This window comes from Ovis canadensis, chromosome 6 (genome assembly GCF_042477335.2).
Source record: "Ovis canadensis isolate MfBH-ARS-UI-01 breed Bighorn chromosome 6, ARS-UI_OviCan_v2, whole genome shotgun sequence".
In the NCBI taxonomy this organism is placed as follows: domain Eukaryota; kingdom Metazoa; phylum Chordata; class Mammalia; order Artiodactyla; family Bovidae; genus Ovis; species Ovis canadensis.
In genome coordinates this window covers 29,163,416-29,190,085 of record NC_091250.1, presented here as the reverse complement: position 1 = coordinate 29,190,085, position 26,670 = coordinate 29,163,416, and the positions used below count along the sequence as shown (strand labels likewise).

Here is a 26,670-nt window from a genome sequence, read left to right as displayed (position 1 = left end):
GACTCAATAGCTGTGGTGCGTGGGCTTTGTTGCTCCGCAGCATGTGGAGTCTTCCCAGACCAGGGATCGAACCTGTGTCCCCTGCATTGACAGGCAGATTCTTAACCACTGAGCCACCAGGGAAGCCCTAGACTCCAATTTTTTTAATAAATTTTTTTAAGGTGTAGCCAATATCATTTGCAGATGGATTCGATGTAGAGGATGAGAGAAGAGCCACCAACAGAGTGAAAACTCTAAAGGTTTGTCCTCAGCAAATGAATGAATGAATTGTCATTAATGAAATGAAGAAGCAAGTACCGAAGAGAAATTAAAGTGTTTTGTCTTAAACATATTAAGTCTGAGATACGTAACTGACATCCGCATCAGGCTATTTATCTCGCAGGCAATTTTGTATACTGCACAGCACTGCAGGGAAGAGACTCAGAATTCTTTTTTTTTTTTCTTTTTTAACTTAAATTTATATATTTTTAATTGGAGGATAATTGCTTAACAATAGCATAGTATTTTAGTTTGGAGTTATCAACACGAGTCATATTTGAGGCCAGGGGACCATCTAAATGAGTGTGTGCTAGAGAACGGAAGCAGTCTTAGGACTGACTCCTTGGGCCATCAACATGCAGAGGCTGGAGAAGGATGTGCCAGCAAAGCAGAGTGAGCAGTCAATGAAGGAGAAAGAAAACCAGGGGAGTGTGAAATGCCAGAAGTCACATGAACAAAAAAGGAGGGGTTGATGGTCACAGCCAAATGCATCTAGGAGTTTGAATAAGATGAGGATTAATAAACGATCATTGGATTTGGAGGTTGTTGGCAACCTTTAAAAGAGTGGGTTCAGTGGAGTGTTGGGGAAGGTGAGAAAGCATGGCAGTGAGTTTAGACAACTCTTTTGAGATTGACTGTAAGGAGGGACAGAGAAATCGGACAGGTGCTAGAAGGAGAATGCTGGGGACTGGCTATTTGTACCCTTACTTCCCACATTCATAGGCTGAAATCCTACCCTTCAAGGTGATGGTTTTGGAGGAGGTGCTTTGGGGAAGTGATTAGGCCTTGAGGACAGATTCCTCATGAATGGGATTAGTGCTCTTAAAAAGAAGTTCCAGAGAGACACAGAGAAAAGATGCCACCTGTAAACCAGGAAGAAGGCCCTCACCCAACATCAGATCTGCTGGTTCCTTAATCCTGGACTTTCCAATGCCAGAACTATGAGAAATAAGCTTCTATTGCTTATAAAATACCCAGTTTATGACATTATTGTTACATCATCCTGAAAGGACTAAGAGATATATGGTTAAGGAAGGACTTTTTAAGATGGAAGGTACAATGTTTGTATGCCGATGAGAATGATCCAGCAGAGATGAGGAAATGAATGATGCAGAAGTGAAGGGAAGTGTTTACAGGCATCACGTCCTAGCGTAAAGCAGGCAGGATAGATTCAAGTATATAGCGGCAGTTGGTCTTAAACATGCCAGTAGAGTAAGGAGGACACATGAGTTACAACATAAGAGGGTTGGCAGATTTGGGAAAGAGAGTAAGGAAGGTCTCACCTCACTGACTATTATCTTAGTGAATTCAGAAGCCAGGTCATCAGTTGAGTAGAGGAGGTAAAGGGGCTGTGGCAGCTGTAGAGGAGAGCAAAGGTGTAAAAGCTGGATTGTCTGGCCATGCTGAGGGCAAGCTTCAGGTTATGGTCATAAATTTGAAGTGTTACAGTTGTGTGTTTTTCTCCAGCCACACTCATTTGCTTGGGTGCAAGCCCAGTTTAGGTAGAGAATTAGATATAATTTGAAAATATTAAGTGACAATAAATAATATTCATCTTCTCCTGTGTTCAGAACCTACTGAAAGACAGATGTAAAAGAGCAACCTTTATTATTCTAAAACAGGAGAACGTAGCTCTAGGTTTTTGGGTAAGTAGTTGGAAAATTCTTCATGCATCTTGCTGCTGCCAGGCCCCTTCCCTTTTTGTAGAACAGGGAGGAAGATTCGAAGAGAGGAAAGAAGAAGGTCTGAGCCTGCTATGCCATTCCCATCAGAAAACTCACTCAACTCCCATCAGGGAGGAGGGAGTGAAGGGTGGGGAAAGAGGCTAAAGGTCAGGGACAGGTGGTTTCAAAGCTGGAATCATTGGAATCACCTGGGGATCGTTGGTATCACCTGGGCATTGTAAGTAGCAACTGATGCCTGAGCACACATCCAGAGATTCTGATTTAACAGGCCAAGGGTGCCATCTGGGCATCTAGATTTTTAAAAAGCCTCCGTAGGCGATTCGAATATGAGGTCAACATTTTCCTTTAACAGTAAACATGGTAGAATTGCCAGACAAATATGGCGGAAGTAGAAAGTGGCAGAGGAGTCAAGAATGCTTATTTAAAAGCTGTTATGTTGATGCACCATGGATTTTAAGAGGCAAATGAGGACATGAGGGACTGATGGCATAGCCAAACAAGCAAACGAAACAGTAGGGTTAGCAGTGTGGCTATCCCATAAATGTTGCAGAATCACTGAAGTTCGGCTATCCAGGAAGAAAGCTGGGAGAATAGGAGATAAATCAGAAAGTCAAATGGCAAGTTCTGACCATGAGAGTGACTAAGGTTGAGTGTAGAGCAAGCTCGCTGGAGATCAGGAGGCCAGCGAGACAGGGTAAGTCATGTGTGCTGGGTAAGTCATGTGTGCTGGGTAAGTCATGGGTGCTGGGTAAGTAAGTCATGTGTGCTGGGTAAGTCATCAGTATGGACGCTGAAATCACCAAGAATGATGACGAGAGTCATCGCAGCCATAGCAACCGGGAATCCAGAAGACAGGTGCAGGTCCATGGTACGCGGGGGCCTTGAGCTTCACCAGGATCCTGGTGGATCTATTTTGATATTGCTTTTTCTTTCAACAGGCAGCCCAATTCCATTCACAGTAGATGTGTGGGAGGGAGGGTAAGAAAGCAGGGATAGATGACCCAACATATTATCTTCAAGTATTGGGATCAAGAAAAAGGTTATATCAAGAACTATTTTCTGAAAGTGATTGAGTCTGCATGTTCCACTGGTGAAATGAAGGCAAGATTGATGAAATATTAATAAGCCCCAAGCATAAGCTGTAGGAAAGTTCAGGGTTTTTCCCGTCCTCCTCCTCATGGTTCAGTGGGTGGACAAACGTGGAGCATTTGTGCTTGGTCTTCCCTTGACCTTGAGGAGTCCAGTTGGGTCGGTTGACTCTTACTCTGCTTTACTGTTGACACATAACTGTGTAGGCGTCAATCACTTTTCATTTGTTTATTCTGCTAATTCCTCACCTCAGGACATTTCCCCCTCTCCCTTTCCCCTGCCTTTTTCCTATCTCCCAATTTGCCATGCAGCAATAATTTCCCTTTACACTGCGCCTGCCAATTGCAATGCCAGATGGCTTTGGTTCTGAGTCCCCTCACCCAGCCCCCCTTGAGAACAGCTGCCATTGTCATTGCTGTGAACACATCACGGCTTTGAACCCATAGCTGGGACCCAAACTTGATGCTCAGCATTGGGAGGGGCTAGCGTTAATGCAAGGAACTCTGAAAATAGCACACACTTTTCCTTGCTGCTGTTCAGCAAAAGCCCTTAGAACAGGCTCTTTAGCATTTTTTCAATCATCTGTGTATTGAAATCTCATTGTGGAATTTAATTCCTTTACCACCTGACTCAGCTTCCTCGCCATGAAGTTCCCTTTGTACCACAAATTCAATTAGAACCCCATATTTCCCATCCTGAAAACAGATGCAAAAAAATGTAGGGTATGTGTGTGTGTGCACATTTGCAAGCCTATCTTTAGAAATCCAGCATACACACTGCCTTATCTGTGTCCATATATTTTCATTTAAACACGTTCACTCAACAAGAAAAACACAATTTAGTGACTAGTTGAACAAGATTTCCCTTAAGTCAGCCTCCGAGCAAAGATAAAGGAATAGAATTCCTTTTTTAAAAAAATCTTGAGTTATGTTATATTGGTTCCATCACTAAAATTCTGTTACTGTGACATCATCTTAAAAGATTTTATTTTTGAGTCCTCTGTGATGGCAGGTCCGTTGTGGGCCTAAAAACCCAAACAAAAAGAACCCTGAATCAAATACCATGTAGACCAATATGCATTTCAAAGGCACTGCCACGTAGTCAGTGGGTTAGGGTTTTTGTGTTGTTTTCTTTTTTTTTTCTTTTTTGGGGAGTGGGGGAGGGAAAGGGACTCTCTTTCATGTTAATCTAATTGTGCATAACCCAGGCACAGTTTGCCATGTAGGGAAACTTTCTCTTTCCCTACCACACACCCGGGGCCTCCTTTCATTCCTCCCCTTCTGAAGTCAGAGTGCTCCCCGGGCAGACACTTGGGGGAGATTCCCAGGATGGTGATGTATTCGGCTTTGCTGCTGAGGAATTTACTATCCCCTCACTTGGCAGCAAATGAAAGTGGGTATTAATTTCTCAGAGTGCTGGTAGAAACACGAGAGCGGGACTGCAAGCATGATACCCACCCAAATCTGTATGTGACGCACAGCAGGCCGCCGTTTCAAAGGAGGGAGAGGAAAGACAATGACAAGAAAGAAGAGATTCTCCGGAGTTGACTTTCTCTGCATTTTGCGTCGTTAGGTTTTGGAGAAAGATGCGAGAGGTTCAGGCCCTGAACGGAGTTAAATTATGCAGCTGTGGGGACGCCAGGCCCTCCAGAATAGGATGGTTCGTTTAGATTTTCCACAATGCTATTGAAGTGCTTATTTTCCTCCTGAAGAGACACAAACAGATGCAAACTTCTGTAAACACTTTAGAAATGAATTCAGAGAGTTTGGCCTCTCAGCAGTGCTCAATAGCTGACAGAAAAATGTCTAATTAGTGCAAGTGGAAATAATAGGGCCACTTGGATTCCTTCCATCCTCCTCCGAGTCTACTTCTCCAAGGAACTCAAAGGGCCTTTGTCTGGCAGGTCACCCTCTCTCAGGCTTTTGTGCTCCAAACTATTAAGAGTAGAAGGGGGAAAAACAGATGAGGCAATGTTCTCTGCTCAAATATATGGCGTGTTCATGCGGGATGCAGAAGAGGGTGTTTGCAACATCCTTTTCAGGTGCTCGGAAGGGATTCCTCCATTGGCCACAGCCAAAAGCAGCTCGCACGTGCATGCTGAGAAAGCTGCCTTTCAAGCACCAGCTTCCCTTCGCCAACTGCTCGTGGAGCCTGCTCATTTTCCTTTTCTTTCTTTTCTTTTCTCAGTTTCTAGTAACATCACTCCTTAGACAGGGCAAAGAGAAGAAAGAAATTAAATGAGAGGCTCCACCATTTTCTGAGATAAACCTTAGAGATGTTATAGGAATGATCTGTTACTTCCTTTTTGCTCTCCTGAAAATTCCGCTGACATTTATTGTACGAGTCTATCTTCGCTTGGTGCCATTTTGTCATACAGGGAAATGGGAGCAAAGGAACTAAGTTCTTGTCCCTGTTTTGTTCCCCTTCATTTATTAAGCACCCATAATGTGCCAGGCTCTGTGCTGAACAATTGACCCACATTTCTTCTAATTCTCAAACAGCACTAAAAATCGATATTATCCACATGTCACAGATGAGGAAACTGAGACTCAGAGAGGTTAAGTAACTTGCCATGGCAAATGAACAGAAGACCTTGGACACAATCCAGATACTTACAGTTTCATCTCAGACGTTTTTTATCCCTAGAAGTGGATTTGGATGGTTTTTACATCTCTGAGGTCCCTTCAGTTCAGTTCAGTTCAGTTCAGTCGCTCAGTCGTGTCCGACTCTTTGCGACCCCATGAATAGTAGTACACCAGGCCTCCCTGTCCATCACCAACTCCTGGAGTTCACTCAGACTCACGTCCATCGAGTCAGTGATGCCATCCAGACATCTCATCCTCTGGCGTCCCCTTCTCCTCCTGCCCCCAATCCCTCCCAGCATCAGAGTCTTTTCCAATGAGTCAACTCTTCACATGACGTGGCCAAAGTACTGGAGTTTCAGCTTTAGCATCAGTCCTTCCAAAGAAATCCCAGGGCTGGTCTCCTTCAGAATGGACTGGTTGGATCTCCTTGCAGTCCAAGGGACTCTCAAGAGTCTTCTCCAACACCACAGTTCAAAAGCATCAATTCTTCGGCACTCAGCCTTCTTCACAGTCCAACTCTCACATCCATACATGACCACAGGAAAAACCATAGCCTTGACTAGACGGACCTTAGTCGGCAAAGTAATGTCTCTGCTTTTGAATATGCTATCTATGTTGGTCATAACTTTTCTTCCAAGGAGTAAGCGTCTTTTAATTTCATGGCTGCAGTTACCATCTGCAGTGATTTGGTAGCCCCCCAAAATAAAAGTCTGACACTGTTTCCACTGTTTCCCCATCTATTTCCCATGAAGTGATGACATACCTTAGAAGAGTCAAATTCATAGAAACAGAAAGTAAAATGGAGGTTACCTGGAGCTAGGGAGAAGGGAGAAAGGGTTTATTTAATGTGTAATGAGTTTCATATTTGCAAGATAAAAAGTTCTGAAGATCTAATTTACAACAATATGAATACACTTAACACTACTGAATGCCATACTTAAAAAAAGCTAAGACAGTAAACTTTATGTTCTGTGCTTTTCTACCACAACAGAAAAGGGGGGGAGGAAATGATAGAGACTTGAGTTCCTTCCTGCCTGACCCTGACCCTTTGACTTTGTAACTTTGGAAAGTCGACCTCTCAGTCTGTTTCCTTACCTTACTTAGATTTTGTAGTTACTATAAATATAAATGAAATCACGTGTGTGAACATTTTTCATAAACTATATGGTACTACAAAGATGGAAACCATTATTGTCAAGGAGGAAAGGGAGGAGAATCAGCCCTGGAGAACAGACCTGCCTCTAAACATTGCATCCCACATAGGTACTCTTACTCAGAAAACTGAAGCGAGACCCCTATGAGAATGAAGAGCAGAACTAAACATCAGGCATGCACCTCAAAGAGAAGGGGCTCACTGTGGCTTGCTGAGTACCCTCCATAGGGTCATGAGCGGGGTGACAGGAACAGAGTTGCTGTTTCAAAGAACGGTTTAAGAGAGCCTGGCCATGGCAGACGCTGCACATTCTGCAGATAGCAGCTCACATTGCAAACCAAAGGGCCGTGTTGTGCACCTAGCGTCGAGGACTCTTGATCAGAGACTCCATGTTAAACAGAGCTGGGCATAGATAAAGTCAGCAATTTCCTTTTCTATCTTTAAATTTACGTTTTACAAATGTCAAATGACTGCCTTGTTCTCATTTTAAAACTTGTGTTTTCAGATTAATGGTTTACCTGACAATCCTCAATAGCAGTTTGGAGCGTTTCCGTTTTAGTTAGGCATTTTTGGTTGAGTTAAACAGAGGCTCACACAAGGAAATTCATAGAACAGGGTGTACATTATTATGAACATACACATGGGATGATAAAGGAAGCCTGTAACTCTAATAATAGCGCTGGTGAAAACGTGGATCTGGATTCACAGTCACGCGGGTGTTATACATAAACGTAGCTTAGCGAAACTCTACTCTCTGCTTCTTCCTCTCCTGCAGCAACAGGAAAATTCTGTGTTTCTTAGTTTAAACTGATAAATTCATTTTTCAATCCAGGCCACAGAGTCATGGGCTAGGTATGAGGTAGGTACTCTTAGGTTAGCCTTCAGCTGGTGGTAAGATGGGAAGAGGGGATCAAGGTCAACAAAAAACGTTGCTGCTTCAAAGGCAGGAGCTGTGAGCAGAGCAGTTTCCTTTAGAAAGGGTTATGGTGTGTTAGGTGGACTTCCCAGATGGCACTCATGATAAAGAACCCGCCTGCCTATGCAGGAGACCTAAAGAGATATAGGTTCGATCCCTAGGTAGGAAAGATCCCCTGGATGAGGGCACTCTAGTATTCTTGCCTGGAGAATCCCTTGGACACAATGAGTCACAAAGGTTTCGGACACGACTGAAGCAACTTAGCACACAGCACACATGGTGTGTCAGGTAATGATTAACATTGGGGTCTTTGGGCAGATCCAATAAACAACACCTCTCTTACCCTCCTAGAGCAAACTAAGAAATAAAACAAAAGAGTTAGGGAGACAAGAGATTAAATATTACCTTTAATTCTGACAAAGGCTAACTTGGATACAGCTAGGTTTTAGGGCAAGGGGTTCTGCTAGATGAACCCCAGAATTATGTTGACTTCCCTATTCAGTCACAGAAATTACTGAGCCAAGCAGATCACCCCATAAGGGGTGGTTTTCTAGATAAGGCATGACATAGAAGAGCAGAGAAGAATCCCTATTTCCTTTAGACACTCTGATCCCAAAAGAAAAAATTGAGGAGCTAAGCAATGCATGCCCAGTTTCTTCCCAAGTTTACCAATCAAAATCGTCCACCTCTCCTGGGGCAGAATAAGTAGAAAGAGGCCAGGAGTGCTGCAGTAACTGAGCTCCCTGCACATGGAAGGAAACAGCAAAGGAGAGAAGAGATATTCCCCCTAACAATTGGTATTACTATTAATATCACAATTTCAATAGTGATCAACTAAGAACAAAAGGACAAATACCAGAGCACATTATCACTTTTTAAACTTAAAAAACACAGTAATAGGTTAAAAGCCTTAATGAGAATGCATTAGTTTGAAAAGAGAAGGATTATTGCGGTGGTTCTTGGTAGCAAGGTATAAATGAAAAGAAATGTTGAGCTGGCCAAAACATTCATTTGGGTTTTTCATAAGATATTCTGGAGAAATCCAAATGAACTTTTTTGGTCAACCCAGTAGGATTTTAGGAGTCAGAATGGGAGGAATAATTCAATTGGATGATTAAAATACTGATTTTGACAAGTAAATAGAATCTGCCTCTTAGGATTTTTGGTGATGATTAAATAAATTAATACATATAAAGCTCTTAGCACTGTGCCTGGTACCTAGTTTTGCCCAATAAATGTTAGTACTCATGTGATGAAGAAAGCAGTGTTTGTATAAAAAGATTGTGGTAGGAAAATGGCAACGCTTATAATGCTTTCTAAGCTTCATATGTGAACTGACAAGCCCAGAAAACATTCTACTTGGTTTAGCAAATGGGTGGTAAATTCATTTATGTTCAGCTGTGTGACTTTTAGTGTCTTTAGCATAATACCTTAGGCTTCCGTGATCTCAGTTGGTAAGGAATCTGGCGGAATCTGGCTGAATCTGACTGAATCTGAAGGGATAGGCTACCCACTCCAGTATTCTGGCCTGGAGAATTCCGTGGACTGTAAGGTCCATGGGGTTGCAAAGAGTTGGACATGACTGAGCAACTTTCACTCACAGTATAATACCTTAAAAGCCCTAAATATGGTGTTTTTCCATAAAAGTTTGCCTCATTTAAATCTCTATTTCTCACTCTTTGTTATACTTGCATGTCTGAAAGTACATTCAGACATCCTTTTCTTATTTTATTCATTAACTACACATGACCATATAAATATAAAATATTACCTAGACTTCTATATTTCTTATTAATTAAAATGTAGGCAATAAATGAAGCAGGGTGTTATGAACTGATATGGAAAGCTATTCTAGATGTTATGATGACTGAAGAAACCAAGTAACACAACAGTATGTCTAGTGTAATTTCATTTAGGATGGAAAGGAAGGAAAAGAAAGGGAGAGAAAAAAGAGAAGGAAGAAAAAGAGAGAAAAGGAGAAAGAGGAAGAAAGGCACTGCAAGGAATCAATTAATGTCTAAATATACATAAAAGGATTCGGAGAAAGTGATGGCACCCCACTCCAGCACTTTTGCCTGGAAAATCCCATGGACGGAGGAGCCGGGTGGGCTGCAGTCCATGGGGTCGCACAGAGTCAGACACAACTGAGCGACTTCACTTTCACTTTTCACTTTCATGCATTGGAGAAGGAAATGGCAACCCATTCCAGTGTTCTTGCCTGGAGAATCCCAGGGACGGGGGAGCCTGGTGGGCTGCCATCTATGGGGTCGCACGGAGTCGGACACGACTGAAGCGACTTAGCAGCAGTAGCAGCATACATAAAAGGGTAGAGGAAGTTCTGGAAAGATCTCTGTGAAACCATTCTCAGAAAGAACAAGTATGAAATTGGTGGGAGGAAGGGAGAAAATAAAGTAGGGAATCAGGAAACAAAGGGGCACATTTAATTTTGACTTGGTATTGTCTGGACTTTTAATAGCATATATGCATTTTATCACCTGTATAATTTTAGAAATGGAATAGGGAAAATGGAATAAAAAATACTTAATCCCACAAATGAATTGGGATGACGACGACGATGATGACTGTCTTTTGGTTCAGTCTCCTCCTGGCTCCCCTAGCTCTAGGTTTTGTTGTTCTTTTGATCACAATACCAAGACGACTAGCCTGGTCCCAAGGCTGCTCTCTTTTCTGCGGGCGCTCTTTCGGTCCTGTTGATGGTGTCTGGTGGATGTTCCCCCAGGCGTGCCTGAAAGCCTCCATCCTCGCCCGGGACTGCGCCACGGCCGCCGCCATCGTGTTCCTGAGCGACCGTCTCCTGTACGGGCTCGACGTCTCGGGCCAGCTGCTGCAGGTCGCCAAAGCGCTGCACAGGCTGCAGCCCGCGACGCCCATCGCCCCGCAGGTGGTCATCCGCCAGGCCCGAATCTCGATGCATGCAGGTAGGCTTCCTCCGGCGGGCCCCCCTTGTCCCGGAGGCGGCCCGTCCGGGGCTCGTCTGCCCTCGGGGCTCTTTGACTTCCGCAGGGCAGACGGGAACCGCGGCCCGCCGGCCTCCCTCTGCCGCCTCCCGCGCTCCCGCCGGCCGGCCTGCCGCGGCGCCCTTCCACCCGCCTCTTGCCAGCACAAAGGCCCTGGCATAAAGGGTTTCAGAGCCAAAAGCAATAGAGAAAATTGTGAAAGGGGGTGGAAAATACTAATTGGAGCTTTTGTCGTCTAACAAATCTGTCCCGCTGCTTTCAAACAGGGGTATCTGAATTGCTGTACTTCTGACCAAGAGCCTTTAAAAAGCAGATTAGAATTCTACTATTTTCTCTTAGCTCTCCTGTCTCCTTTCTGTAGGGCCACTTGACTATGCTAACAATAGAGCTGACAAACCCACTGAAGTAATTTGAGATTTTTTTTTCCATCACTAGGAGCACCGGTACAGTACCTGATTAGGCCTTAAAGTATCTTTTTTTTTTCTTTCTGTCACTTTGAATGAAATGAAAAATGAGGCTGACATTCTAACTGAGGCTGTAATGTAGAGGAGGGCTGGTGGGGGTAGGGGCCTGCTCTGTGTTACAGCAAAGTTCACTTCCATAGAATTCTTGAATTATTTAAATTACTGATAACCATAAGGTTTCCAAGAGTGAAAAAGTAAAGGACAAAAAGAGAATGCAAGTTGCCTCTGCCAGAAACAGAACTGGCTCATTTTTAAAACTGGGTTTAGCTATTGCTATTGTTTTAATAACTTTGTACTTGAAGAGGTTAAAATATCTTTTAACTACTTCATTTCCTTTGAAAAGGAACTGTACTGACTATACTGAATGAGACAGTTGCTGAATACAGAGAGGGGCAGAGATAAAAGGACAGAGAAATGGGCCTGTGGAGGCTAACTTTTCAAAAGCCCAAGCTCATTCACTCTCAAGTTCTTGCAGCTGTGTGTAAATTGTACCGGGGTCGTCTTATAGAGTTTTCTAAAGTAACTACATCAACAGAGTTGAACTTAGGAAATAAAAAGTGTTACTTCAAATATCCATAATTGGGGACATTTTTATAATGTTTGGGGTTTATCATCTTTAAAGTATGAGAGAAACCTAACCACTAATGTTCCTCCTGACAGCATCAGATGGAATGATGTGTCAGCAGAACGTTCTCTGGTGAGGGGGCGGTGGCACCGAAAAATGAGGGATGCGTGTGGGCAGGCAGTGTCCTAACGTCTGTTCTCACTAAATAGAACTTGGAACAGAGGGCATGTCTTATAATACACTGATTTGCTGTAGTGCAACATGCTAATCAAGGTCAAGTTGGTAGGCAGGCGTGTTGATAGCTTTGCTTTACACAAGCAAATAATCTTTCCACTTATTTGGTTGGTTGGTTGTCTCTCACATCTCTAACCAAGGTAGTATCGAGTTTTTCTCCTGATGATGGGTTAAGCCTTGCTACCATCATGAGTAGTACACTTCTCTGCCCACATATCATATGTCTAAGGTATAAGTCGTAGATCTTATTCTCCAACAGTTGGAGTTGTCATTTCCTCAAAGATAGTACCAGAGGTGCCACAAGAAGACAAACTCAGCCTCAGGGTTAGGTGCTTACTTGTGAACATCTGCCCCCAAACATCCCTTGAGCCTCTACCTACTCTGGGTTTCCCAGAGAGAGAGGGGGGCTTAGAGCAGGGGTGGTGTCCTGGAAAGCAGAGAAGGTACAGGGGAAGGGCATCTCAATCCCCAGCATTTGGGAAACGATGATGGAGCAGAAGTGTGTGCGATACTATAAGGGTAAGGAAAAGGAACGAAAATAATGCGAGGGGACAGCACAGTCTTCTTGTTTTGCCCTTTGACCTAGCCTTCCTGGTACCCACTCAAAACACATTCCAAAGGTCTGAGTATTCAACATCATGAGATTTCAGAGGCAAAAGAGGATGTCCTGGGCCTGCTCAGCTCACTCTTGCCTGAAATTAGACAAAACGTTTCAAGCCACAATTAGAAATATAGATTCAGACTTACAGTTCCATTAACATGGAGAAGGCGGAATCTTCTCCCATTACATAAATATAGTAAATTCAATGTTTTTAAATGCATGAAAGATAGATGTTCAAAGTCAGAATAGTAGATTACTGCTCCTGACACTATAGCCAAAGGGATTTACACTTGGATACAGTCTAAGCGAAGGGATTGCCGCCTTAATTCCTGTGCAGGGACAGGGCCTTGGGCTTCGTGGGGTGCAATATTTGCATAAAGCTGGAATTCTTAAAAGTCTGCGCAGCTATGAAATGGGACCGAACAGCTCTACCAACCCAACTAGAGAAGTAGGGGAGGGAAGCCTGCTCTCTGCCCAAGCCCTGAGATGGAAGCCAAATATATACATATGTTTTGTTGTTATTGTTCAGTCACCCAGTCATTCCTGACTCTTTGCGACCCCGTGGACTGCAGCACTCCAGGCCTCCCTGTCCCTCACCATCTCCCGGAGCTTGCCCAAGTTCAGGTTCATTGCATTGGTGATGCCGTCCAGCCATCTCATCCTCTGATGCCCTCTTCTTCTCCTGCCCTCAATTTTTCCCAGCATCAGAGACTTTTCTAATGAGTCGTCTGTTTGTATCAGATGATCAAAATACTGGAACTTCAGCTTTAGCATCAGTCCTTCCAGTGAATATTTAAGGTTGATCTCCCTTAAGATTGACTAGTTTGATCTCCTCGTAGTCCAAGGGACTTTCAGGAGTCTTCTCCAGCACCACAGTTCAAGGGCATCAATTCTTTGGTGTTCTGCCTTCTTTATGTCCAGCTCTCACAACCATACCTGACTCCTGGGAAGACCACAGCCTTGACTATATGGACCTTTGTCAGCGGAGTAATGTCTCTGCTTTTCAACACACTGGCTAGGTTTGTCACCGCTTTTCCTGCCAAGAAGCAATTGTCTTCTGATTTCATGGCTGCAGTCCCTGTCCACAGTAATTTTGGAGCCCAAGAAGAGGAAATCCGTCACCGCTTCCGCTGTTTCCCCTTCTAGTTGCCATGGAATAATATATGTATATATCCATCCAAAAAGAAATAGCAGCAAGTCTGTGCCAGGGGTCCATGTGGAGTCTGAATTTACCCACAATTACCCCAGCAAGTAATTAAGAGAAAACTAATTCAGTACTGAAATTTCTGGGGCCTAGCAGACCAAGTACAAACCTATGCTCCAGAGAAACATCCACACTCCAGAGGTGTCTCTCAATGTCCTGACCAGAAAGGTACACAGTGTCGCTTCTGCCACGTCCTCTGTCCACAGTAGGTCACAGGGCCACTTCAGGCTCAGGGGAAGGAAAATAGATTCTAGATTCCACTTCTTGTTGGAGGAGTGGCAGGGTCACATTGCAAAAGAACATGTGGGTCAGAAGAGATTGTTGTGACCGCCTTTGGAACACACTCTGCCACAATCAGGTATATGGCTGTGTGTGCACTCTGAAATAGGGTGGTCCGGGAAGGCCTTATGAGACAGTGAAGTGACATCTGAGCAAAGACCTAAAGGAGAAGGGAGCAAGCTTTGTACATATCTGAGACAGAAGCATTCCAGACTAAAATAATTGTAAATACAAAGACCCTGACTTGGGAACAAGCCTGACAGGTTCAAGGAATAGTCAGGAAGCCACTACCACCAAAGTAGGAATGAGGATGCGGGAAAGAATGGTAGAGATGAGGTCAGAGAAGTCCTAGAGGCCAGACCATGTAGGGCTTAGAGGGACCTGGAAGCGGAAATGGATAAAAGGATAAATGATTGAGATTCCTACTTACATTCATAGATTAGGCCTATGAATTAGGTTAGGCCTATGAAACAGTCATTCATAGGTTAGGCCCCTCCTATGTAGTGTTGATGAAGTCAGTGAAAAGTTTACAAAGAACTTCTCTACCAACCCCCTAAAAAATTCCTTCCTGATAATTCTATTGTGGTCTAGTTGCTCAGCTGTGTCTAACTCTTTGCGACTCCATGGACTGTAGCACACCAGGCTCCTCTGTCCTGGTGGGGTTTCCCAGGCAAGAATTCTGGAGTGGGTTTTTTGTCTCCTTCTCCAGGGGATCTTCCTGACCCAGAGATTGAACCTGGGTCTCCTACCTTGCAGGCCGTCTCCCGCATTGCAGGCGGATTCTTTACCAACTGAGCCAGCAGGGAAGCCCTGATAATTCTGTAAATAGTCCTGTTCACTTCACAAGCAACTCAACCCTACTTTTGGAGTAGAGTCCTGGCATAGTTTTCACAAGAAGGAGATGCAGCCTCTGAGAAAGGTTTGCCTATACTTCTCAAGCCTTACTCTGTATGAATGGATTGTTTATTCATGTAAGTGAACACATGTATATATACATGTGAATCTAATTGCAGTTTCAGTTACTACATAACTTCCCGTCTTACCGATTCCTGAAAACCGCATCTTCTTTTTCACTTCTGTGTGTGATGTAGTTACTGATTTTAAAGTTTAATATAGGATGTTTCCCTGTTATAACGTGTTAACCTTAGAGCATGAACAGCAGTACTATTTAAAGCACGTGTTCAGAACTAATTATGTGGCATTTGGTTGCTTCTTTTCAGGGAAACTTTTAAAAGCCGAGTATATCCTGAGCAGTCTAATAAGCAACAATGGAGCAACGGGTAAGGTGCTGTCATATCGCCACCATAACCCTCACGCACCGTCCCTACCAGAATTCCAGTTCAGAAACAACTCAGTGACCTCGTAGTTACTATGCACTGGATATTCCTGAACTCCCCGGAACTGGCTCTGCCCCGATGAAAGAAGTGGCTTTGGTCGAGCAGTTTACTTCTCTGTGTTCCCATTTTCTCTTATCAAAAATGAAAACAAAACCACCAAGTCTTCTAATATTGCCCTGCTTTATTGTGGAGGGTGTTACCTAATCAGCATTCGTTGTGAAAGTAGGTAACTCCCTGGGCTTCAGAAAAGGCTCAGCTGAAGCTTTGTAAAGAATTATGAATGAAAATTGAGCCTGTAAGTTCAGGAGAATACACTTACAGCTTTATGTATTTAACTGATCTGAAAAATAAACTGTATTTGGCTACAGAGAAAATGTAATAAAAACGTATTTTGAAATGGATTTCTTAGAATGTTTAATCATACATGAAAGGAAGGAAGTCCTAATAGTTGAGTAACAAGTAATTTAAGCCTCAGATATCTTGTCTGAATTTCTAGGCATTCAACAAGTGTCCCAACAAGTTGAACACAATTCCCAGCCAACTTTTTTTATCCTTATTTTTTGGCTGTGCCACACACGGCATGTGGGATCTTAGTTCCTGGACCAGGGATTGAACCTATGCCCCCTGCAATGGAAGTTCAGTGTCTTAACCACTGAAGCTAGGGAGGTCCCCTAGTTGACTTTTAAGCTCAATATACTTGGATATAGGTCCCAAACTCCTTGAAACTTGTAGACATTTCCAGTGGGAAGCCAACTGGACGTAAAAATATTGACCATACAAAGCCACCATCACTAACCTACAACATGCATCTTTCCCATCTTCTGCACTCCCCAGCACACACACATGTAGATTAAAAGCCAGGGAGAAAGTAAGGGGGTTAGTGTGGCAGAGCGCAGTGAGAGATTATGATAAAGAGCCTGACTATTTTTGATGTTTGGCCACTGGCAGTTATCCGGCCCCAGCTTCTTCCCCTTGTGCCCCACATCTGGACAGGCTGAGTTTTTTTTAAGCTCATTTATCAGTAAACCTTGGCCTAGCTTGTGGGAACCTTAACCCCAGCCCCACACCCTAATCAAAATAAAAAGAGAAGCCACCCACCACTCCCTTCACTTAAGTCAAACGGACCAGCAGAGGTGCCTTCCCTGCCCTCCTCAGAAAGGCTCATTATGTGAGCACTAAATCTTTTCATATCCCCTCAGTGCATGTATGGAACCATCAGTTTCAACATCCAAACCAATTTCGGGTGAATGGGATGGATCCCGCCCTCCTCTCAGGAACCACAAGACAGTGGGGGTGATGCTGTAATTAATTAATCTGGGAAGCCTTGGAGGCAAGACCATTGAGGATGAGCCCTGCAGTAGGAGTTGGAGGGAGCAGAATCCCAGGTAGTGGGAATGACAAGTGCAGATACCATGAAGCAAGTGTGTGTGTGCCTGCACGCATGCAGGTGTTCAGTCGTGTCTGACTGTTTAGGACCCTGTGGACTGTAGCTCACCAGGCTCCTCTGTCCGTGAATCTTTCCAGGCCAGAGTACTGAGGCAGGTAGCCATTTCCTACTCCAGGGGATCTTCCCCGTCCAGGGATCGAACCCGCATCTCTTGCATCTACTGTATTGACAGGCAGATTCTCTACCACTAGCAAGAGTTGGCTGCTCTTATAAGGGACACAAGCAGAGCCCAGTTGGTTATGGGGAGAGGTGGGGACCAGGCAGGAGTCAACTCCTGTGAAGGCTTGTAGGTCATAGGTTAGATCTTATTCTACATACAGAGAAGAGATTGTCTACCGAATCTATGTCACGTGTTCATGAAGGCTTCCATGACCATAGTTTTATTTCACCAGGCTATTTCTGTAATAATTCAAGGCCAAAAATGTTTTTCTTTTCCCCTCTCTTTTATTGTAGGTACCTGGCTGTACGGAAATGAAAGCGACAAGGTCCTGGTGCAGTCAGTCTGCATACAGATAAGAGGGCAAATTCTGCACAAGCTGGGTACAGTCATCCTCTCAGTCTCGTTTACCAAATCTGCCTAAGAGATTTCACTGTGGGCTTTTCTCATTGGATCTGGTTGATATTGTTCCGCTTCCCTTAGTTTCCTCATCAAAAAGAGACTGACACTTAAGATGCCAGGAATATTATGAGCATTAACAAAACAAAATAGTTTTCTGTTGAGTTTTGTTAAAGAAACTTGCGTTTCTATATTGTGACTTTGCTTGGTAATATTTCTGGCATCTGGCTGTCAGTTCAGCAGGACTCCATGTGATAAGTGACACTCTTATTCTAAACCTATGCTGATAACTGGGCTTCCCAGATGGCGCTAGTGGTTAAGAATCCACCTGACAATGCAGGAGATGCAAGAGACACGAGTTCAGTCTCTGGGTCAGGAAGATCCCCGGAGTAGAGAACGTCAACCCACTCCAGTATTCTTCCCTGAAAAATTCCATGGACAGAAGAACCTGACAGGCCACGTGCAGTCCATGGGGCTGCAAAGAGTCAGATATGGCTGAGTGCATGCACACACCCTGATAACTTACCCATGTGTTCCTCGGAGGGTATTTCTGAGTTTTACTAGCAAAGCTTGCTGCTAAGTCACTTCAGTCATATCCGACTCTGTGCGACGCCATAGATGGCAGCCCACCCGGCTCCCCTGTCCCTGGGATTCCCCAGGCAAGAACACTGGAGTGGGTTGCCATTTCCTTCTCCAAGGCATGAAATGAAAAGTGAAAGTGAAGTCACTCAGTCGTATCCGACTCTTAGCGACCCCATGGACTGCAGCCTACCAGGCACCTCCATCCATGGGATTTTCCAGGCAAGAGTACTGGAGTAGGGTGCCTTTGAGGACCTTAATTGTATTTTAAAATGCAAACTAATGTATTTGAAAATTTTGAACAGAAGATGGTAATTGTTTTCTTGAACATAATGGAGATAATCATTTATATATTAATATATTTCATATGTACACATGTGATATGTAATATTTCTTACTGTTTCCCTGTGAAAGGGAAAAATTATCTGTATTAAACCAACCGGAAAAGCAGATTGTTGTTTTTCTAGCAGGTTACTATCTGCTCATTGCTGTCGATCTAATCTAGTTGTAAATTTTCTTACAAAATGCAAAGTCATCTTTCTGTATTAGTTTTTAAAAGTATTTTCTGACACAAGAGCACAGATACTAGCAATTTGTCCTGTCCCCTTTTTCCAGGGATGTGGTATGAAGCAGCAGAGTTAATATGGGCCTCGATCATGGGATACCTGACACTTCCTCAGCCAGATAAAAAGGTTGTTTGTCTCGTATTTATTTTCTCATTTCCTATATTTGCCTTTGGTAAGTTATTACCTTATGGCACAATTGAGTTTATAATTCATCAGTTTTATTGGTTATATTTGTGTTGATTCGTCTGGTTTATTGACTGCCAAAGCCTTTGACTATGTGGATCACAGCAAACTGTGGAAAATTCTGAAAAAGTTGGGAATACCAGACCACCTGACCTGCCTCTTGAGAAATCTGTATGCAGGTCAGGAAGCAGCAGTTAGAACTGGACATGGGACAACAGACTGGTTCCAGATCAGGAAAGGAGTACGTCAAGGCTGTATATTGTCACCCTGCTTATTTGACTTCTATGCAGCGTACATCATGAGAAACGCTGGGCTGGAAGAAGCACAAGCTGGAATCAAGATTGCCAGGAGAAATATCAATAACCTCAGATATGCAGATGACACCACCCTTATGGCAGAAAGTGAAGAGGAACTACAAAGCCTCTTGATGAAAGTAAAAGAGGAGAGTGAAAAAATTGGCTTAAAACTCAATATTCAGAAAATAAAGATTATGGCATCCGGTCCCATCACTTCATGGCAAATAGATGGGGAAACATTGGAAACAGTGACAGACTTTATTTTCTTGGGCTCCAAAATCACTGCAGATGGTGACTGCAGCCATGAAATTAAAAGATGCTTACTCCTTGGAAGGAAAGCTATGACCAACCTAGACAACATATTAAAAAACAGAAGTTAATTTGCCTACAAAGGTCCATCTAGTCAAAGCTATGGTTTTTCCAGTAGTCATGTATGGATGTAGGAGTTGGATTATAAAGAAAGCTGAGCGCCAAAGAATTGATGCTTTTGAGCTGTGGTGTTGGAGAAGACTTTTGAGAGTCCCTTGGACAGCAAGGAGATCCAACCAGTCCATCCTGAAGGAGATCAGTCCTGGGTGTTTATTGGAAGGACTGATGCTGAAGCTGAGACTCCAATACTTTGGCCACTTGTTGCAAAGGACTGACTCATTGTCAAAGACCCTGATGCTGGGAAAGACTGAAGGCAGGAGGAGAAGGGGACGACAGAGGATGAGATGGCTGGATGGCATCACCAACTCAATGGACATGAGTTTGAGTGAACTCCAGGAGTTGGTGATGGACAGGGAGGCCTGGTGGGCTGCAGTCCATGGGGTCGCAAAGAGTCAGACAGGACTGAGCACAAGCATGAATGAATGAACAGTAGGACCAGAAACATTTAAAAACTCCCTCTCTGTCTTGCTCATCCTTACTCACAACTAGACTCCTGGTATGTATTTAGTGTTTCTCTATATATTTGCAACTATCTGTTTGTATATTTATTTCTACTGATCTATTTATTTCTACTGGTATTGATTTTATTATATATTTAGCCTTTACCTCACTCCATAGCAAAGTTGGTATGGCTCAACTGCATTCTGTAAAATCATTCTCCTTTGGTTAAGTGGGAAAAGACCTCAGCCGTTTACATAGCATCTTTATTTGAGAAATTGAGAAGCAACATTAGCTTTCCTTGATGTACTCATCCTCTGTGACTGTGAGAACATTCTCCTCGTTAACTGAAGCTTTGGGTTATACATTTCCCTGAACTGTGTTAGCAACACTGCTGCCTACAATCCTTTTAACAACACAAATGGAGCTGGGGGTGGGAACTCTTGTTTGGGTCAGTTCTGTATACCTAACATTGTGGACAAGTTCATGTCGACGATCGAGCAAAGCCCTGCTAAGAAATAGCTGAGTTTACATTATGCCCATTCCTCAGGATGTGATAATCTTTCAAGCCCAGTGACATCCAGTCAAGAAGTATCTTCAGAGTCATAATAACAAATGATAATAATAAGCAATGGTTCATACGGAGGGCCAATCGTTGACTTTGGGACTTGAGAGCAAGAATTGACTGTAAGTTCCTCATCTGCGTTTTGTTTGTATTTCCTTGCAGGGCATTTCCACATCGCTAGGTATATTGGCAGACATCTTCGTCTCCATGAGCAAGAAAGATTATGAAAAGTTTAAAAGCAATCCTGACATTAACCTGGTAATCATCACTTGGCAAAACTACAGTGCAGAGTGGCATCACCTACAAAACTGTCAGTGTTATTCTTGGTTCATTCTCTCTCCAAGAGTCAGGGAGAGTATCTCCCTGTATCTTCCCTCACAGTATCTCACAGTATCTCACAATATCTCCCCTCTTCGAGTAATGTGAACAAGCCTGAGGAACAGTTCCTATGCTGTCCCATTTGGCTGTATTACCCCAGCACCAGACCTACAGAGGTATTAGGGGAAAAAAAAGAATGAATGAAAGAATGAAATCAACGTGATAAATGCTTTGAACCCCATGATTTCCTTTCAGATTATCACAAAATTCAGTTTCTACACTTGAACTCTCTCAATGACAAAGTAAAAGGGTAATAACTTAAGATTTTAATTAACAGTCTGTTCAAATCAGGGCATCAGTTGCTTGTCCAGGCTCCTGTCTGTAATAGTCATGATTATAAATATTTATTTATTGTTTTATAACTCAAGAAGTGTGTGTACATATGTATGTGAGCCACACGCACCACGTCTACCTAGGCGTAAGGTAGAGCAGAAGGTGTCACTCCCATTTTAGAGGAAAGTAAACTAAGGTCTAGAGAAACTAGGTAACCTCCGCAACCTGCACAGTCAGTAAGAAAGAGAACTGGGAGCAGAAACCAGATCTCTAACCAGTTCAGAGCATTGCACAGACATTGACTGCTTTCCTGCACTGCACTCAAGTTGACATTTTAATAGTATCATCAACATTGCCTTTTTTTCAAATACCAAAACTACAATAGTAGCTGTACTCAGTACTAATTAGTGTAGCATAAGAACACATATCAGAGAAGGCAATGGCAACCCCTCTAGTACTCTTGCCTGGAAAATCCCAGGGACGGGGGAGCCTGGTGGGCTGCCGTCTATGAGGTCGCACAGAGTCGGACACGACTGAAGCAACTTAGCAGCAGCAGCAGCAGCAGCAGCAGCAAGAATACATATAGCTTGCGGCTTCTACTCTGAATCTTAGCAAAATGTTGCTTTTGCTATCAGACAGACCAAAACACAGGAAAGGGGTTATGTTCCTTGTCCAGTGACGTTATCTCTGAGGATTGTTTAAAATTGCAAACTGCCCTCCCGCCTTGGACCTCCTTGACCTCTTCTTACTGTATTTTTCTCTGGAACATTTATTGCCATCTCAAATATTACACACTTTACTTATTTTGTGTGTTTTTGATCCCCTCCCCTTAATAGAAAATAAGTTCATTGCAGGCTCACTGTCTCCTCTCTCCTTCGTGGCTAGAACAGCGCTTGGCACGTGGGACTATTCAATACATATTTCTGGAATAAATGAATGAATCTTGTTTGCTATGAAATTGTACATTAAAGCCTTCTTTGCCAAGAACAATGCATAAATCATTAGTGAATCTGACTGCAAAACGCTCAGAGTTCTGTGAACAGAGAGCTGCATGATCCTTTGAAGAAACTAGTCTGAATTACTTTGCGTGGGCAGGCAAACTACAAATGTTGGCACATGTGAGGCTGTCTCTGTGGTGCAAGTTGGGGATGGATGGTGTATGGGTGTGGGGGAAAGGATGGTCAATGTCCTGGGGTCTTTGCCCACTTACTCTTTCTTGGCACTGTTCTGAAATGGTTGTGGTGAGGCGTAGGGCACCCCTCAGAATCTTGAAAGAAAAGCAAGGGAATTTTATAGCCTGTCTTTTGCTAATGGGTAAATAATTGTCAACAGTATACACTCGGCCTCTTGTTTTCTCACAATACACTTGGACTCCTGTTCCCTCGCAGCGCTTGCTGAAGGAGTTTGACCACCACTTGCTGTCAGCCGCTGAAGCCTGCAAGCTGGCGGCTGCCTTCAGCCCCTACACGCCCCTCTTCGTGCTCACAGCTATGGTAAGCAGGGCATAGCCCGTCCTTGCTCCTCTCCCCAGTGACAGACATCACCAGGGGGAGGGGAGAGTTGCACCTTAAGATAGGATTTGTGTGCATCACTAGGTAATTGTGAGCGGACTTCATGTATGTAGAGGTCAGATCAGCCAGAGTAGTGACATCCTGCTGATGGGGAGCTAAGTTACTGCAACCGGGGGATATGATGTCAGAATCACCTAAAAACCCTTTCAAAATACATATTCTTGGGCTCTACCCTAAATCCACTACATGTAAAGGCCTGGGATTCTTACCCAGAAATCATTCATTATGGAATACCTCCCAGGTGATCCAAATATCCAGAGGGATTGGGAAGCCACAAGTCTATTGTTTTGACCATCAATAAACAAATTATGTGTTTGTATATAACAAAATTATTTCGTCCATGTCCCATGTATAGACTCTGTTTGCTGAAAATAACATTAGCAACAATGACAGCAATTTTATCATCTTTGATCAAAAGCATCAGGGCTACAGTAGGATGGAAGCTAAAACTAATTTCTTACCCCATTCGTGCCAACCAATCACATATGTCCTAGCCCCTTCTCCTGAGGCATCAAAAAGACCACAGGTCCCTGACTCAATGTTTATGTATTTTTATTAGAATATCCATGGCACATTTTTTAAAAAATACTATCTCTAATATCTGTCCTCTAGGAATGGAAACTTTTCCTGATTCACTTCCAGTTTCTAATTCAGTGTCTGATTTTGTATCTGATATTTTCCTCAGAACATCCGTGGCACATGCCTCTTGTCATATAGTAGTTCTAAGGACTGTCCTCCAGGAATGAAAAATTCATATCTATGTGAAGCCAAAGAAGCCTTTGAAATTGGCCTCCTCACCAAGAAATGTGATGAACCAGTTACGGGAAAACAGGAGCTCCATAGTTTTCTTAAAGCTGCTTTTGGTCTCACCACTGTGCACCAAAGACTCTATGGGGAGATGGAGACCGTCCAAACAGCCAGTCAGCTCTGTAGTGAAGCTATGGGAAAGCTGTATACGTTCAGCAATTCCTCCAGAAGTCAGGAGAGAGAAGCTGTCTCTCAGGAAATCATGTCTGTTATCACCCGGGTGAAGGAACAGTTACAAGTTCAAAGCTTCTCAAATTTAGATGACAAGTCTTATGTTCCAGAGGGATTCAGGCGTGGGTCAGAGAAGCCCCTCTTACTTGGGCAAGTGGATTTCCCCCAAATCCTTGGAGCCTATTCACAGCACCACACTTCAGTGTGTGAAATATTTGAAAGCACGTGTGGAAACAACAAAAATAAACAGAAAGGTATGAAAACAGGAGTCTGTGTCACGGATCTGAAAACAGAAACAAAAAGCATAGATACCGTGAGTGCCACGGGGGACAAAGCACATTTTGAAAAAGGCATGGTGATATCTTCCTCCCAAATGGCAATGAACAGTCAGGAGAAACTCAGGAGGGCGGGAAGGAGAAACTGGGCCGGTTCTGATGCGTTTCGAGTCTCCGTGGATGAAGATGTGGAGACCGAAGCTGAGTCAACAGACCACAGCAGCGGTGGGGGAGCTGTCCTGAACAAGTCTCTGAGTGACAGCCCAAGCTCCAGTTCTTGGAGCAAGTTATCAGGGCACCAGTCTTCTACAAGCTGGGAGGAAGTGAATTATGTTGATGATATGTCCGCAGGAAGAGAGCTGAGCAAGGACGAGCATCTTGTGGACACGCAGTGTTCCACTGCCCTGTCAGACGAGCAGGAAGTGAATGGGGCGAGCAGAGCTGAGCACCCATTGTCTTCAGAGCTGCACGGTCTCTCTCTCCAGGTGCCCAGGGATGACAGTTTAGAGTCTTCTCAAGGTCAGCTGCACGAGTCCATGCCCTTGGCAACCTTCCCACCTCATAGCACAACAGACATTTCATTGGCCTCTGGTGGAGGGCGGTTTAAAGGAGGCATGCAGGAAGTTGGAAATGTGGGGTCCAGAAATACTTCTGCTCATTCCAGACCCTCATTTTGTTCTGCTTCTTGGACTTCTGATTCTGGTTGGCCTAAGAATGTGGCCTCATATCCTTCCATCCAAGAAGAAGAAACCTTTGAAACAATTGATGAGTTTCGAGATATCAACGGTGATGCCAAGGACGAGGATGAAGAAGAGAAGAGAGAAGAAATCAAAGGAGGCACAGGTCCTCCATTTAAAGATAGCCCCTGCTGGGTTGACCCGGAAGGAGAAATAGCAGAAAGAGCAGAGGATGTTCCCGTAGACTTCCACTCAGTCGTGGACGAGTCTCTGGACGAAAGTTCCACAGTAGCATGTAACTCTTACACTCCTCATTGGCTTGTTCAAAACCCTAACTCAGGAAAAAATGGTTGCTCAGTCAAAGAGCAGGGCATTGACCCTGATGCCTCCACGGTGGGTGAGGAGAGCCCACTGCTGGGCAGTGCAGATGTTCACACCACGAGCACACGTGGCTCCCCTAGACCGTGCACTTGGAAGCAGCCGCACATTCAGGGAGCCCAGATCCCCAGTTCCTCAGTAAGCAGTAAGACTTCCACCCCTGTCCTCAGCGAGGACTGCACTACCACGGAGGAAGCAAATGAACCTGGAAACCTGCTAAACTGCAGCCAGAACTCCAGCCTATCCTCACCTTGGTGGCTGAAATCACCGGCAATCTCCAGTGGTTCTTCTGAGGGAGAAAATCCATGGTCTTTTCTGAATTCCAGTGGAAGTTCTTTTGTTTCATTGCCAGGAATGACAAAGCAGGCGATCCTTGAGGCCCGCACCCTGCAGCCTGATGACTTTGAAAAACTCTTGGCAGGGGTGAGGCATGATTGGCTGTTCCAGAGACTGGAGCATACAGGAGTTTTTAAATCCAGCCAGCTCCACGGAGCACATAGTAAGTACACCCTTTCAGGAAGCATCTCTGTATGTTGAGGGCCCTCTGACGTTTCTGTTCTGTGGATCACTTAAAGCTTGTGAAAGGTATAGACAGCTGTGATGCTTTGTGAGTACACAGAGAAAGATGTAGTTCGGGGGCCTTCTTCACTCTGTGATGGACTCTAAAGGTTGCAAAGAATAGAGGCTCACTCAAGCTGCCTCATACATTGGAGGTTTGCTACATAGGCAGTAAGGGAGGATCTTACCAACCGTGGGAGCAGTCATCAGTCAGGGTTTGAAACAGCTCTAGATGCCGTATATACTATCTGTCTCCTCTGTTGATTCTCATTGCCACAGCTGGTTTTTCTCTGTTTCCCATTCAAAACTCCAGGGAATGAAGTTTGCCCTAGTAACACATCATCCTTCTAGTAGGCACTCATGTTCACACCTTTGCTGAGTGGTTTCTTGCCAGGCTCTGCATTGATCACCTGCATTTAGCTGCTGCTTCCTGCCTCAGGAACAGCACAAGGAAGCCTGAGCTGGGGCCACCCAGCAGTCAGCGTGTCTAACGCAGCTTAGAAGCAGTGGAGAAGCTGGGGAGAAGACAAAAGAAGGTTCTTCTCTTAGCCCAGAGGATCACATTGTAATAGCCTCCAAGGTACTGAAGAATTATTTGAATGAGGAAAAAAACTATTGTAAAATGCCTTTCAGAGGAAACAAGCTATGTGGATTGCTAAGTACTGGATACTAACGTAGTAGTTCTCAACACTGGTACCACATGAGAATCTCCCAAGAGGCTTTTTAGCTCTTTAAATCTCCCAGTGCCTCACCCCAGAGATTCCAGTCTCATGTGTCTATGGTGTGGGTCCAGGCATCTGTATTTTTTGAGCTCCCCAGTGATTTTTTGTATAAAGCCAATGTTACAAACTTCTGCTTCAAAGTATTTCAGTGTTTTACCTGGCACCTTGAAGTCAGACTAAAAGATCAAATTGTGGCCAGAAGAAGCAACATTTTCTAATAATAGGGTTTCCCTGCTTACTGTGAGTTTATGCAGTTCCAAAGTCACATTTCTGAGAGTTAGGTACCGGCTTTACTGTTTTGTCTGTTTGCCATTTTATGGGTGAAAAAGCACCTGGGAGGAAGCAAGCCCCAAAGTTGAAGAAACCGGACAAGTTATGCATCCTCTCCTTGCTCCTTCCCTTCATTCACTGCCCTTTCACATGGGTGTGCAGAAAGAAACGGGACAAGTTATG

General features: G+C 43.9%; 1 protein-coding gene across 29 annotated transcripts in view; it reads left to right on the top strand.

The window, feature by feature from the left end:
- ALPK1 (alpha kinase 1) overlaps positions 1 to 26,670 on the top strand; it is a 114,415-nt gene that overhangs the window by 78,650 nt on the left and 9,095 nt on the right. For 28 of the 29 annotated variants that reach the window (XM_069593506.1, XM_069593491.1, XM_069593495.1 and 25 more), the window contains 7 exons: positions 10,427 to 10,625; positions 15,232 to 15,291; positions 17,249 to 17,335; positions 18,546 to 18,622; positions 20,570 to 20,665; positions 22,447 to 22,551; positions 23,315 to 25,436. In XM_069593506.1, the coding sequence (XP_069449607.1) occupies positions 10,427 to 10,625; positions 15,232 to 15,291; positions 17,249 to 17,335; positions 18,546 to 18,622; positions 20,570 to 20,665; positions 22,447 to 22,551; positions 23,315 to 25,436 (2,746 nt within the window). Of the gene's footprint in view, positions 1 to 10,426; positions 10,626 to 14,720; positions 14,931 to 15,231; positions 15,292 to 17,248; positions 17,336 to 18,545; positions 18,623 to 20,569; positions 20,666 to 22,446; positions 22,552 to 23,314; positions 25,437 to 26,670 lie in introns of those variants that run through there. The other variant, XM_069593518.1, reaches the window with a different exon arrangement.